Source organism: Myxocyprinus asiaticus, chromosome 47 (genome assembly GCF_019703515.2).
Source record: "Myxocyprinus asiaticus isolate MX2 ecotype Aquarium Trade chromosome 47, UBuf_Myxa_2, whole genome shotgun sequence".
Lineage (NCBI taxonomy): Eukaryota > Metazoa > Chordata > Actinopteri > Cypriniformes > Catostomidae > Myxocyprinus > Myxocyprinus asiaticus.
The window spans coordinates 24,757,292-24,772,535 of record NC_059390.1 but is presented as its reverse complement, the minus strand read 5'-3'; the positions used below and the strand labels follow the sequence as shown (position 1 = coordinate 24,772,535).

The 15,244-nt window shown below is 37.4% G+C and overlaps 1 protein-coding gene across 1 annotated transcript in view; it reads right to left on the bottom strand.

Moving 5' to 3' along the window:
- Positions 1-241: 241 nt before the first annotated feature.
- LOC127436859 (protein kinase C theta type-like) overlaps positions 242-15,244 on the bottom strand; it is a 35,778-nt gene continuing 20,775 nt past the window's right edge. The window contains exons 7-19 of the mRNA XM_051691308.1: positions 13,608-13,639; positions 13,402-13,487; positions 12,554-12,683; positions 10,973-11,082; positions 9,413-9,548; positions 5,894-6,054; positions 5,110-5,283; positions 4,910-5,001; positions 4,726-4,788; positions 4,481-4,619; positions 1,606-1,794; positions 1,342-1,470; positions 242-1,225 (exon numbers count right to left, since the gene is read on the bottom strand). Of these exons, the coding sequence (XP_051547268.1) occupies positions 1,067-1,225; positions 1,342-1,470; positions 1,606-1,794; positions 4,481-4,619; positions 4,726-4,788; positions 4,910-5,001; positions 5,110-5,283; positions 5,894-6,054; positions 9,413-9,548; positions 10,973-11,082; positions 12,554-12,683; positions 13,402-13,487; positions 13,608-13,639 (1,600 nt within the window). The 3' untranslated portion in view covers positions 242-1,066. The remainder of the gene's footprint in view (positions 1,226-1,341; positions 1,471-1,605; positions 1,795-4,480; positions 4,620-4,725; positions 4,789-4,909; positions 5,002-5,109; positions 5,284-5,893; positions 6,055-9,412; positions 9,549-10,972; positions 11,083-12,553; positions 12,684-13,401; positions 13,488-13,607; positions 13,640-15,244) is intronic.

Here is a 15,244-nt window from a genome sequence, read left to right as displayed (position 1 = left end):
TCTGGATTTAACCTGTGATTGTCTGCTGCCTGCCCAGACCTCTTGCCTGTTTATTGAATATCCCTCTGGACTGCCTTTGATATTACTTCTGCTGATGAATTACCTCTGCCTGTCTGTATTACTACATTTATTGTTATTAAAAGCTGCACATGGATCTCAACACTGTTGATTCATCATTACACATGGTGAAGTGCTGAGTTACTCCAAAGAAATGATTAAACGGCTGATGTTTATTGCCAAGTGCATCCAAGTTAGCTTAATTTATTTAGAAATACTGAGATTGTCCATAGATACATCAATTGACTATGACTGTGATAAAGGCCTATTATGGAACACAACAAAACTGGTTATTAGTACAGTAATTTTCATTGTCCAGTTTCATGTAAAATCACAGAAAAGCTCATTGGCTAAAGAAGACTTTCACAAACTTTCTGTTATTCCAAATAATACTTAAGCAAACTCACACAGACACCAACACATTTATTCTGATACAAAACAATAGAAATGGATTTCATTTTTTCTGTTGATTATAAATGGATGCACAACTGGGCACAAGTATTTTGATCTAAAAGTTAAATACTTTTTACAGAAATACAAACAGTGGTTTAAATAATTTGGGAAAGTTTGCCACCATTAAATATATTTCTATTACATTTCTTAAGTTCTGCCATTTTCCACGAATAGGTTGTGAAATATCACAAAATCATCAAAATTTAGAATATGCCTGAATACTAAACACAGATCAAAGAAAAATAATTTCTTGACCATTTTCATCTTAATCATGTTATCTTAGCTCTCAGCTGAATTAAATTTGATGGGAATTAGTCTTGTGAAGACTGCTGAAAGTATGGAAATGTTTTATACTCTGTAGAAGACTTTCCACTGCTAGCTTGTGTGCTTGGTGCTTATCCTCTCCTTAAACTCTTTTGAATGTTATTCACTGTCCATGCCATGAAATGTGCTTGACTTGAGACTGTAACAATATTCAGGTAAGTGTTTGCATTTTGGTTTTGAGCTATTCACAGTATGTGTGTATGAATGTCTTTAATAAATGCAGGGTTCTAGGTCAAAGGTTCTTGAGGCGGGCCATAACAGGGTTAAAGAAGGAGAAGTTGTTAAACATGCTCTGGTCCATGCTGTTGATAAGGGTGCGATCTGTGATTGAAAGTCGAGGCTTCTCATTTATAAACTCCTTGTCGAAGTTACTACAGTCACTGGCTGATTTCTGTAAACAGAGAAATATTCAAGTCAATCCTTCTTGTGTAATGTATGTCAGACACGTAAACGTATTACTATATTCTAGATGTAAATGCCATTGACATGCAGGTGTAATGATCTTACCACAGTTGGTTTGAAGGGCGGTTCCACCTGCCGTTTCTCTAGTGCATTCCAGTCTATATCTCTGAAGAACGCATGTTGCCGTATATTTCCTTTTACACCAAGCCTCCGCTCTGGTTCCCTCACAAATAACTGTAACCAGCCAGTTACAGTTTTTAATAGAATCATAGAGCAAATGAGTCTTCTATTAAAGTTGGCTTATAATGGAATTTAAAGAGACATACTGACAATGTCTATACAGACAAATACCATAGATTTAGGTTGTACCTTAACAAGAATATCCCGTGCATCTCTAGTTAGCCAGCGTGGGTAGCATGGGTCATCTGTACGAATCGACTGAAACAGCTCTTCCTCGTCATGCCCATGGAACGGTGACTGGCCGATCAACATCTCATAAAGTAGTACACCAAACGACCACCAATCTACAGAGGTCCCATATTTCTGCCCAAGCAAAATCTGTGGGAAAAATATCCTAGTTTCTAAGATGTCATTTTTCCAGGTCATTTCTACAATTTGCTGCAATGACTTTGTTTACTTGCACAAGAATATTGTTATTACTTAGAATTTGGTCATTTTCCAATTATTTACACTAAGCACGCATTAACCTGATTTCCATAACCAGATTAACCCAATATTCTGGTTTCTAGAAATTTTAATAAAACCTTAACAGAATCAGAATCAGCTTTGCAGGATTATGCAGGATATGATGCAATCCTATGTTGACTGCATCATCCACAGACCTGTTTGCTCGATAAACAAATTGAAGGGGATCTAGAAAGGGTCCAGTGATGTTCTTCAGGTGGGCTAACACCAGTCTCTCAAATGATTTCATGACCACAGACATCAGGGCAACAGGTCTGTAGTCATTAAGTCCTGTGATTTTTGGTTTCTTTGGGACAGGAATAATGATTGAGCGTTTGAAGCAGCATGGGACTTCGCACTGCTCCAGTGATCTATTGAAGATCTGTGTGAAGATGGGGGCCAGCTGGTTAGCACAGGATCGAAGACACGCTGGTGAGACGCAATCTGGGCCTGAAGCCTTCCTCGTCTTTTGTTTCCGAAAGACGTGGCTCACATCATATTCACAGATCTTAAGTGCAGGTTGAGAATCAGGATGGGGGAGGAGGGGGGTTGCAGGAGGTGTTGGTGTTTGTGTGAAGTGAAGGTCAGAGTGGGTGTGGGGTGTGAGATTGGGCCTTTCAAGTCTGCAGTAATTCTGCAGTAGTGCAAGTTCTGAGCAAGTAACAAGGTAATTCTGGGTGATATCAGATACACACAGATGGGAAAATTGAAGCTACTGAAGAAACATATTTCTGAAGGAGACTCTCCTACATTTTTGCAAAACATCACAATCTTGCTCTTGTGTGTTATTATTAAGGATATGAATGAGAGGTAATTAAGCTACTGTCCAAAATCACAAAAAATTCAGCGTACAAAAATGACAAGAGAGAAAATCTCCAGTATTTTTCAAGATGAGAATAGTTCAATAGAATGTGCAAGTTTATTCAGAATATGCTGATTACAGGTATAATCCAAAAGCTGTGGAGCATTTAAACATCTTGACCAGAATATGAACCTTTATCAGAAAGTGATGTGCTTGTAAATGTGGTCATTGACAGAAAATCATTACTGCATAGAGTAAATTTGTATACAAGCCACTCATTTTCTTATAGGGGGGGCTAGGTATTGATACTGACTTCCAGATTCAATTGAATTCCAATTTACAAGCTCTCGATTCAGTTAGATTCAGATTTTGATTAGATTTGAATTTGACTAATTTGGATATATTTCATTAGTCTATTTTGCTTATATAAATAAAATTCTGTCAGGTAATGCAGTTAATTATACACAGGATTCTAAGTACAGTACGTGTCATTTTATCATTAGTTTATTTTCATTTTGGTCACATTTTACCCTATGATTTAAAAATGTACAAATTCCATGTATTCCATCCATAAATATGATGTCTTGAGATTTTATAAATTATACTGTTACATGTTTATTGTTTACATGCTTCATTTTTCTATTTATATTGATAAGTAGAAAAGCACTAAAATGGCACTGTCTCTTTAAGAATAGTGGCAGTTTAGTAGAGTGTCTCACAAAAGTGTTTTGGTTGAGCGCATATTACTAAGATTGGAGTCAAATGGCTTCTTTACGGCACCTGTGCTATGCGTGATTAGAATGAATGTTTCTTTTTTGTTGTGGCAGTAGAAAGGGTATTAAAAGAGACATTATTCAGTAACAAATGGATTGAGTGGATTTCGTCTTTGGACACACACTACACGGAACAAGTCAAACCAAACTTTTACTCTCAACACATAGTGGAAGGATCTTGGTGCTGTTTTCCACTATAATACTCGGCCACTGGTAAGCAGATGAAAATTGTACCAATTTACCAGCCAGTGGCCAATAACAGACATTTTCAGTCACATAGCGCAAAATTTGGTAGCATATGCAAGTGATTTGCACACATTGTAGAGGGCATGGAGTAAACCCCAAAGTATATTTTGGTTTTGATGCAAATGCGTACAATCAAACACTCAGCATTTCAGGCTATATTGTGAGTGTTGCTACCTTGTGGACACACTAATTATTGCAAATATTCCTGGTGCAAGTGGATACAGCATGTTCAGATTACATGTGTTTAGAAATATCAGGCTGCACGCGTTCAGTGCTTGAGCACTCTGTTGATGACAAAATGTATATCCTATATGCAGACGATTAGCATGCACGTCTAACCGAAGTATGCTTTGGGCTTTAAAGAATGATCTTGGGATTTTAAGAAATTATATCAGGATCATTCAAATAAAGATCATGGATCGTGATTAATAGGAAAATCATTATTTTCACCCAGCCCTACATATTTTTAACTAAATATTAATGTCTCCTAACCAGGCGCAACACGACAGGTTCCAGCGACAAATAATTTTTCTGTGAACACTGAAATCGAAAATGATGTCACACAATTACAGCCAACTAGTACATAATTGATGTTTAATATGCAGCTATAAAATGAGATTTCCCAATGGCTGGGTGGGACACAACACCACAGAAATGGAAACCAAGCGATGGACCTGTTTACACCTGTGGCCAAAGGTGGCCATACATTAAATGTGTAAAAATGTGTAAAAATGATCACCTCAGGGGCGATGTAGTCTGGAGTTCCACAGAAGGTGCATGTTCTAGCTTCCCCAAACATGTTCTCTTTACACATGCCAAAATCTGCGATTTTGATGTGGCCTTCAATGTCCAGCAAAATGTTATCCAGCTTAAGATCTCTGCATAAGGGCAACATACACGTAGGGGTTACAAATACTGTACTTATTAACAAAGTCATAGCTCATATTTTGTGGTGCATACTGTTGTTTGCACAGTAATACGTACCTGTACACAATGCCTTTAGTATGTAGAAACTGCAGCCCACAGATGATCTCAGCAGCGTAGAACCTTTTAACAGAGAGTAGGAGAGAAGAGAGGAGGTGGAAGACATTGAAAACCATAGAAAAAGAAGAGTGGGCAGAATCTCAGCTTTTAGAATTTGTTTGTGAGGGCTACATGTTTGTCTCACGTGGATCGTGGGATGTCAAATCGGTGGCAGGTCTGGATGTGGAACATTAGGTCGCCTCCGTTTAAGTACTCCATCACAAAGAATAGATTTTCCTACAGAGACCAACACAAACAGATCAGTTCAGACCAGTCAAACGAAACTACATGATGTATGTGAGTGTGAACAACTTAATGTGTATTGAGTGTGTCAATATGTGTTACCTTGGTCTGGAAGGTGCAGTAGAGATGTGTTAGGAAGGGGTGTTCCCAAGCCAAAGACAGCACTCTCCTCTCCACCAAAGTGCATTCAACATCATCATCCATCAGAACTACATCTTTCTTCAGCGCCTTTACCGCAAAGTACTGCCCTGCTCCCTTCAACTCGGCTAGGAACACCTACAAACCCACACATATGCACTCCAAGATTAGTAGATAATTACCTGGGTATGCATCCACGTGGATGTGGGTTTCAGTCCCAGATGTAATTTATGTTGTGTTCTGTCCTAGCTCTGATCAGCTCTAATGAATCTGTGTTCAAAGTGGTCTGACTGATACAATAATATGCCAGACACATTTGGTCAAAGCATTTTACAGTGGATAAAGCAGGTTAAAATTAAATAAATGTTAAATAAAATGACTTTATGGCAATCGATTTGAAAGGGTACACATGGACTATAACTACGATAAGGATGTGAGTTGACGTGCTTGATGAATAGAGCATAACAGTCTGGTTCCGGAAGTAAAAATCCATGTTTTAGGTGTGACTGTGTGTAATTTATGTTGTAGAACATAAATGGGAAAGTCTCTTCAAATAATGTTAACCACAGACCCTATTTACTAATAAAAGGAAACCCCACCAATTTAGAATTTCCAGAGAGAACCCATGGCCTTCAGGGTTGGCCTACAAATTGATGTCCTGACTGAACTGGCTCCAATAACGGAACATGTAATATGCACTAATCACTTTGACATACAGTTTATAATGTGTCAAGAGTATTTCTCTTACCTTTCCAAAGCTTCCCTTGCCCAGCATCTTGTGCAGAATGAAGTTCTCTAGGACGAATTTGTGGAGCTCTTTGCGTGGGGTAGCGTACAATGGCTCAGGTTCTTCAGTCAGGCTTGGTCTGCCACCCTCTGTTGGGGCGTCCCATGCTATACCCTGCTGCTCTGTAGGGAGGAATAGAACATCATTGAACAGTGGATAACAGGACTGCATTAATGTATCAATAACTCTTCCTCTGCCATATGTGTGTCTTTAGCAGAAAAAGAATGAGTAGTATGGTAGTGTGCCATTCCGGACTCAGCCAATGTCTCTGGAGTACCTGAGGTCATTTGAAAGCACCATCATTTTTAGTTAGTTGAATGTTCACTGGAATATGTTTAGCCTGATCTCATGAAATATACGTCACTGTGGCAACATTTTTGCAGAATGATATTACATGCTTCCTTGCACTTATCATGGCAGTTATGAAGTGAAATGTTCACTGTGTGGGGCTAAAAGTGAGTTACATTTTATCACAAACAGATGAGGTTTTTAAAGCTACACTATGTAATTTTAGCCCTCTAGCAGTTTAAGCATAAAACTGAAAGTTACTTGCAGAGGAATATTTTTATGGAAATTACAAGAGTTGGGCTTCAGCTCTGCTCATCTGCGCGAATGAATCTGATGGTTTGAGGAGTACTGGTGTGACCATGGTTACAGGTGATCAACTTATCAGAGCGAGTGTCACTAACAACAACAAAACTAGCCCCCTCCTAAATAACGAAAGGAAGAAAAAGACGGATATCTGAAAAATATGTCTTATGAGCAGGTAAGCAGCACATCTTCCGCTGTTTTGACTTATCGAATTTTTAAAAATAAATAAATAGTGTTACAAACGTTACGCAACGATGACATTAGACATAACGATTGCTAGTCATATCAGATAAAGTCAAAAGATGGAAATTATAACTTGGCTAGCAGGCAAATAGACCAAAGTAGTAACTGGTTTAGAAATTGGCATGGTTACCAGCATGAGCATACAGTTATTATATTTTTTCCATTGTCCTTCCTCAAAAATGAAATGGAAAGCACTACAGTACCACAATCCATAATAAAATGCCCCATTAGAGTGGCTAACACTATCTAACAAACTACAGCACTAAGAGAGCTACCTGGCTAACTAATGGTCCAATAAAATATCTTACCTGTCGAGCAAGAAAAACTCCAACTCTGGGTAGGTTTTAAATCCTTTAAGATCTCTGAGTTGTTGCCACCTCTGAAAAGCCAATCCGATGTTGTTTTGTGTTCTGTTACAGGCTCTGTTGCTTTCCTTTTTTGCTTGCAGACTCTTTTCGGTTCAAGATTTCTTTATTTTGAAAACGGGTGATTCCCCAGAGGGTTGCCTTTTTTAATGATCCATGGTCAATGTCGCTCATTTTTTGTGGCTACAAGCTATCAGCTTCAAACTACTACAGTGCTGTGAAAAAGTATTTACTATTTTTTTTCTGTTTTTGTGTATATCTCATTCTAAGTTGTTTAAAAAATTAAAACAAAATCTAATGTAAAACAATTGCAATCTGAGTAAACACAAAATACAGTTTTTAAATGATAATGTTATTTATTGAAGCAAAACACTGGGCCTTTGTGAAAAAGTATTTGCCCCCTTAGTTACTAAATCCCAAATCTATGAAACTGCATTCATAATGGGGTTCAGCTGGACTAGACACAAACAAGCCTGATTACTGCCAGCCCTGTTCAATCAAATAAACACCTAAATAGAACTTGTTGAGCAGCATGAAGTTGGCTAATGAGAGCCATTATCTCCAAATGGAGAAAACTTAGCACAGTAGTGAACCTTCCCAGAAGTGGCCGACCTTCCAAAATTCCTCCAAGTGCACAGCGACGACTCATCCAGGAAGTCACAAAAAAGCCAAGGACAACACCCAAGGAACTGCAGGCCTCTCTCACATCAATTAAGGTTACTGTCCATGACTCCACTACCAGATGGACACTGTCCAAAAATGGCATCCATGTGAGGTGAGGGCAAAAATCATTGCTAAACCAGAAGAACATTAAGACTTGTCTGACTTTTGCCAAAACACACCTTGATGACTCTCAAACATTTTGGGAGAATGTTCTGTGGACTGATGAGTTGAAAGTGGAACTGTTTGGAAGACAGGAGTCCCGTTACATCTGGTGTAAATCAAACACAGAATTCCACCAAAAAAAAAACATCATACCTATGGTCAAGCATGGTGGTGGTAGTGTGATGGTGTGGGGATGCTTTGCTGCTCCAGGGTCAGGGTGACTTGCAATAATTGAGGGAATCATGAAGCCTATTCTCTACCAGAATATCCTAAAGGAGAACGTCCGGCCTGCAGTCCATGAGTTGAAGTTCAAGCGCAACTGGATTATGCAGCAAGACAATGATCCAAAGCTTAGGAGTAAGTCCACCTCTGAATGGCTTAAAAGAAGCAAAACGTTTTGGAGTGGCCTAGTCAAAGTCCTGACTTGACTTGTTCACGCTCAAAAACTCTCCAGTGTGGCTGAACTAAAGCAGTTCTGCAAAGAAGAGTGGGCCAAAATTCCACCACAGCTTTGTGAAAGACTGATCTCCAGTTATCAGGAGCGTTTGGTTGCAGTTGTTGCTGCTAAAGGTGGCACAAACAGCTATTAAGTTTAAGGGGGCAGTTAGTTTTTCACATAGGTGATATATGTGTTGGATAACTTTTTTGCTTCAATAAAAAATATATATATTTTTGAAAACTGTATTTTGTGTTTACTCAGGTTGCCTTTGTTTTATGTTGTATCTAGTTTGAAGATCTAAAACAATTTAGAATGAAAAATACACAAAAATAGTGCTTTTTCACAGCACTGCACACCTATCACCGCACATATACACGCACTGTAGTAGCTCCAGACCTTCTTTTCTTTATTTACGGACATGATGTAAACATGCACTGACAACGGAAGTATGCAATTTCCCGCCAAATCTGTCCTGACAGCTCTAAAAATAAATAATTATTATATGGTTTGGAAAATGGATTGTTGGTGTACTTGCTCATTAATTAAAATTTGTTCATTTCTAACAAAAAAAACGTACATAGTGTAGCTTTAAGGTTAATGCTCTAGCGAGCAACCAAGTGCAGTGCTCTATCAGTTGAACTACCGCAAAATTTGGTTGTGCTCAAATAAGCTTGTAAATGTAGTTGGTTATAAAATGCAAATGTTAAAATGTATCACTTCATTCATGCATTAAAATTAAAATGTTTAAATGTCATAAGATAGCATTGTGTGAGGAAAAGGGTGAAAAGTACAGTAAGTGTTTATGAACCCATACTCTGCCATTTTACTCATGATTTGTGTGAAGTGGAATGAAAGTCAATGTTGCAGTGCCTCTAGTGTTCATTTCACCAGGAAATTGCTGCGATACATACAACAAGCCACGTAAAAATAATTTTGCAAATATGTAGGTATGCACTGAGACCAGGTTGAATATGTTCTTAAGTGTGTGAGTGTTTGTCATTTAGGTATATGGCATACCTTTGCATGGTACTGCTGGTGCAGGTGTGAGTGGAGAAATCGGTATGTGGGCAGAGGGCTCTCGGATGACCTCTGCCTGGCCTATGCCAACCGGCCCCTCATGACCAATGATCTCACTATCCCTGGAGCTCCTAGCCTGAGATGGACAGAAACACAATCACATTTTTAATCCACATCCTATTACACAGTCTGTACCACATAATGTATGCTACATACATTTAGGCTTCTTTGTTGTGTTGTGCAGTGTTGCTACGAAATACGTTCAGTTAGGCCTTAAACATACTTTATGCAAGTGCACAAATGCAGATGTGAATGTATGGCCAACACATTGCAAACCCCCATCCCATTGTACTGTACATACTTAATGCACGTTCTTGCATTACTGTGGTGCTAACAAGCCTCAGAACTCAAGGGCAACATGCGACAAGTTTGCGGCTAATTTGCAATGAACTCTCGATTTTTGTAAGGGATTTTGGAACACAACGACGAAGTATTTGCGTTCACATTCTTTGCGGATATTTTGGGCCTTATGTCAGGGTGACCATATTCTGGTTTTCCAAAAAGAGGACACCTTTTTTTTTTTGTGATTGTGATTGTGGTGGGGTGGAATAATAGGGTTCAAAACAGTGTTACTATGAATGCAAACTTTAATACAGTGAAAAAGACACTCTATTAGCATAACATAAATATATATAAATAAATAAAAATGTCCAACATTCCTTTGAATGTCCATGTACTAAAATAAAATAGTTGATGCCATGAGTGTACCTTCATTTACTATTATTAATATTTTGAATGGCCATGGAAAATGAAACAATGTGATAACAATTTTACCTGGTCGCAAAAAGTAGTCTGTTAATTTACCTGATGAACTTACACCTTTTGCTGACCCTTTATGCTTTGTAGAGCTAATGTGTGCTTCTAAATGACTTGCACCTTTATTAGCAACTGACACATAAGTGTCATACATTCTGCTCCCACGGATCTCGACCTGGACGAAAGCATGGGAATTTTTTGTGCAAATCTTCTGTAAATTTGCACTTTCGTTTGGGCAATGTTTCCACTCATCTGTCATTTGCTGCTACTGTCAAGCAACTGTTTGATGCCGAACACAACAGCGCTTCACGCGTTCGCGGAGAGATTGACAGGCAGGAATTTGGCCAATAGTTGCTGCAAGCCTCTTATAATCGATTAATTGGTGTGCGAAAAGGTGGGACTTACAAAGAGGGGTTAAAGCAATGAAATATGCGCGCACACAATGAAGTATTAGAACAAATGCACATCATAATGCAACTAAAGCCGAATCCCGGACATTTTCGCAAATTTAGAAATCCCAGCCGGACACTTTTTTAAGGTCCGAAAAAGAGGACATGTCTGGGAAAAAGAGGACGTATGGTCACCCTACGTTATGCAGCACTCATTTGTACTGTCTTACTAATAAGCACAGGCTACATTTAGTAAACTAGTTGTAAATAAACTGAATGCTGGTGCAGAATTTGTTATATAACTGTGTCTAGCTGTGTAGCATTTGTGGTTCAGCAGATGTGTGTGCCCTCTGACCTGTTGAGTGCTCTCAATCATAGCCAGAGCCTCTGCCATTAGCTTCTGGTTGACACCACAAAGGTTAGCTACTTTTTTCTGACATTTATGGTGAACGTTCATGCCACACTCTGCAAAGAGAACACATTAAAAACAAAGCCCAATAGAGTCAAACACTACTGAATTAAAAAGGCTAAAAAGAAAGTAAATATTTCTAAATGTAAATAATTTAATACAGGTTAACCTATATTAACAGCAACTTTGTTGATTACCACAGAAAAATGTTTGACCTCAGTTTGTAAAAACAGTAGGTAATGCAACCCGTTTCAATTAATGCACAAGTAGTTTCATATCTGATAAACGATTGAATGAATAATTTTTTTATTTTATTTTAACAACTTTTTGTCAGGAGGATCTGTAGATGATGTATACCACATTTCATTCTAATGGTAAAAACAGCCTAGGATGAGTTCGAAGTAGGTGATTAAAAAAATCAAAGTGACTCAAAAAATTTCTTTCAGAAATTGAAATCCACATGACCAAATGATTTGAGGGCACTGATGGCTATTTATTCTAGCCCTTACAGTTCTGAAGTTATTAGCAATAAATGAAAATTAGCTTATTATAGCGCCACCTTGTGGCCAATTCTCACCAAATTTGGGATAAAGCCTAACTTTGTATGTACTTCGTTGCTAAGGGCAAATGTAAAGCTTGTATTTTTGTTAAAGTGCTCTTATTCTCATTCATTCTTCCATATATAAATGTGTGTTAACAGTGGCCATACTCCGATCTGTTTTTTTTTTTTTTTTAATGAAGCCGGCAACAAATGGAATTGAATAGTCATTTATATATGACTAAAATGTTCATATTCTCCTAGCAGAATATGCAAGCTTAGCATGCTAATCGGTTAGCATGCTAACTGTAGCGTATGCTATCTTAGCAGGCAGCTGACTCCCATTGCAGTATGTATCTTTAGCTATGTTCATATTTGTGAACCCCACCCAGCCTAGTCTTACTCTTACAAAAAATCAAGAGTTCTGACAAACTTGCTGCAACTTTTCCACTCATTATTTTCACATGCAAATGAGCTTGCGATTCACCGCAAATGTTTGCCAGAATTTGCAGCTCTCCACCGGTAGTGGTGAACTTGCAGCAAACCTCTGGCGACAATGAAGAGTTTGGCTCAAAGCTCATTTGCATATGAAAATAATGAGTGATGCATTTGCAGCAAGTTTGCCAGACTTGCTTGTTTTTGTAAGGGTTATGAGCTTGTCATGGCCCCATCATTGCTGCTTGCAGCTATGTTTCGAGCTGTAATATTGTCTAAGTTGCCCTTTAGAGGTGTGACTACATTTCTAGGTGGATGAACAATATTACTAAGTGATTTTATCACACTAAATATATGCATGAAAGAGTGTGTATTTTAACATTTATCCCGGGTGCAATGCCTTGCCCCATCGACTTCACATAGTCGAGCATTTTTGAGAATTTTTTTTTTTTTTTTTTTAACAGAATCAGGGATGTCAAAAAAAATACATTCTGTGGTAATCAATAGCTTGTCATAGATGTTCATAGTTGGCATTTATAGTTCATGTAGATCACCTTCACATTTAAGGCCCTGCCGAGCGATACCCCACAACAAAGTCCCACAGTGCTCACAGAACGTCGGACTCTTGTAGTTATACACCTTAAATCTGTGAGGCATGTCAATCTTAAAGCGCTCTTTGTGGATCTGAAATACACACATATACATATTTAGTGCTGATGTCATTTTAAAACACACAAACACTGGTGCAGTGTCATATGTCCAAAACATCATTAATCATTGTCACTGTGAATCAGTTAGACACACACAGAAGTGGCACTTTATAGTGCCATCTGACACATACAACAAGAGGAAGGAATCTGAGACAAACAGATGATTCATTTTCTTTAGTCTTTATTAATATACTTTCCTCTGAACCTTACTAAAGCTTTGCTGGAGCCATACTAGATTACAGATGCCCAAGCAGTCCAAAGGTCCCTTGGTATTAACAAGGGCACCAAAGGCCCATAATATTAACTGAGGAGTTTAGATTATACAGGAAAAAATTCCTGTTATTCTAAATGGTGAATCTTAATATATTTTTATTACTGCAATACAGTTAGGCCCATTGTTTACACAATTACAGTAAAAAATACTGTAAAACAATAATTTACATTTAAATCACCATAAATAAAAAAAATGGCAGTAAAAAATATAATACTATAATATAATGTGTAATAATAATTGTTTCAAATTGTAATGAGAATAATGCCAAAATGGCAAAAAAAAAAACAAAAAAAAATTGTTTTGTCGAAAAATATTCTTTCTTTCTTTCAGAAATGTTTGAGAGATTTCATGAAATTTTCCCAAAAGAACAAACAAAATACACAGAAACAGTTGAAGGTATTACAGTAAATGTAGTTACCATGGTTTCTTTACTGTTTATCGCCGAACCTGTGCATTTGGCGATTACTTTGTCAATACACTTTTTATGGATTGCAGCGTTACATTCTGAAAAAAAAAAAAAAAAAGAGAAGTGAGTGGGCAGTGTTCTCATGCTGGTTCAATGGAAACTCTTTTAGGAACTTTTAAGGAACTGCAACAACAATGAAGATGTGAAGAAGCACTTACGTCGACACTGATATCCCTGTTTATTCAGGCCCCTGGAGCAGGAGAAGAGACCATGAGAAAATATTCACTGTTTCATGCATGTGTTAAATAGATAAAATATTCACTAATATGTTTCATGATGTTACTATATGTTACTACATATATTAATATTGATTCCAGTTGAACTCAGTTAACATTTTTTTATTGATTTATTCAAAAATGGAATTATAATATATTATATATCATAATATAATATATTATTATAATATATATATATATATATATATATATATATATATATATATATATATATATATATACACTGGCAGCCAAACATTTGGAATAATGTACAGACTTTGATCTTATGGAAAGATATGTGTACTTTTTTTCACCAAAGTGGCATTCAGGACATTAATAACAGGAAAATTACTATTACAATTTGAATTTTTTTTTTCAGAACTTCTTAAACTACTTCAAAGTGTACTCCATGTGCAGCAATTTGCAGATCCTTGGCATTCTAGTTGTCAGTTTGTCCAGATGCTCAGGTGACATTTCACCCCACACTTCCTGTAGCACTTGCCATAGATGTGGCTGTCCTGTCGGGCACTTCTCACACACCTTACAGTCTACCTGATCCCACAAAAGCTCAATGGGGTTAAGATCCATAACACTCTTTTCCAATTATCTGTTGTCCAATGTCTGTTTCTTTGCCCACTCTAACCTTTTCTATTTGTTTTTCTGTTTCAAAAGTGGCTTTTTCCTTGCAACTCTTTCCATAAGACCTGCACCCCTGAGTCTTCTCTTTACTGTTGTACATGAAACTGGTGTTGAGCGGGTAGAATTCAATGAAGCTGTCAGCTGAGGACATGTGAGGCGTCTATTTCTCAATCTAGAGACTCTGATGAACTTATCCTCTTGTTTAGTTGTACATCTGGGCCTTCCACATCTCTTTCTGTCCTTGTTAGAGCCAGTTGTCCTTTGTCTTTGAAGACTGTAGTGTACACCTTTGTATGAAATCTTTTTCAAGCATTGTATAGCCTTCATTCCTCAAAACAATGATTGACTGATGAGTTTCTAGAGAAAGCTGTTTCTTTTTTGCCATTTTTTATCTAATATTGACCTTAAGACATGCCAGTCTATTGCATACTGTGGCAACTCAAAAACAAACACAAAGACAATGTTAAGCTTCATTTAATGAACCAAATAACTTTCAACTGTGTTTGATATAATGGCAAGTGATTTTCTAGTACCAAATTAGCAATTTAGCATGATTACTCAAGGATAAGGTGTTGGAGTGATGGCTGCTGGAAATGGGGCCTGTCTAGATTTGATCAAAAATTACTTTTTTCAAATAGTGATGGTGCTGTTTTTTACATCAGTGATGTCCTGACTATACTTTGTGATCAGATGAATTCCACTTTGGTGAATTAAAGTACCAGTTTCCTTCCGAAACACTAAAATCTGTACATTATTCCAAACAAGAATGGATGATAATAGCACCGTACAGTACAAAGGGATAATCAAAAGATAAACAAAGATAATTAAATCACAAAATAAGATGTGCCCCATGCTCATACAGTCTTCATACACTGACATGCAGTTTCTTTCTCCTAAAAACAAGAACATTGAGTATTTGAACTTGAGCTCTTTATCACTTT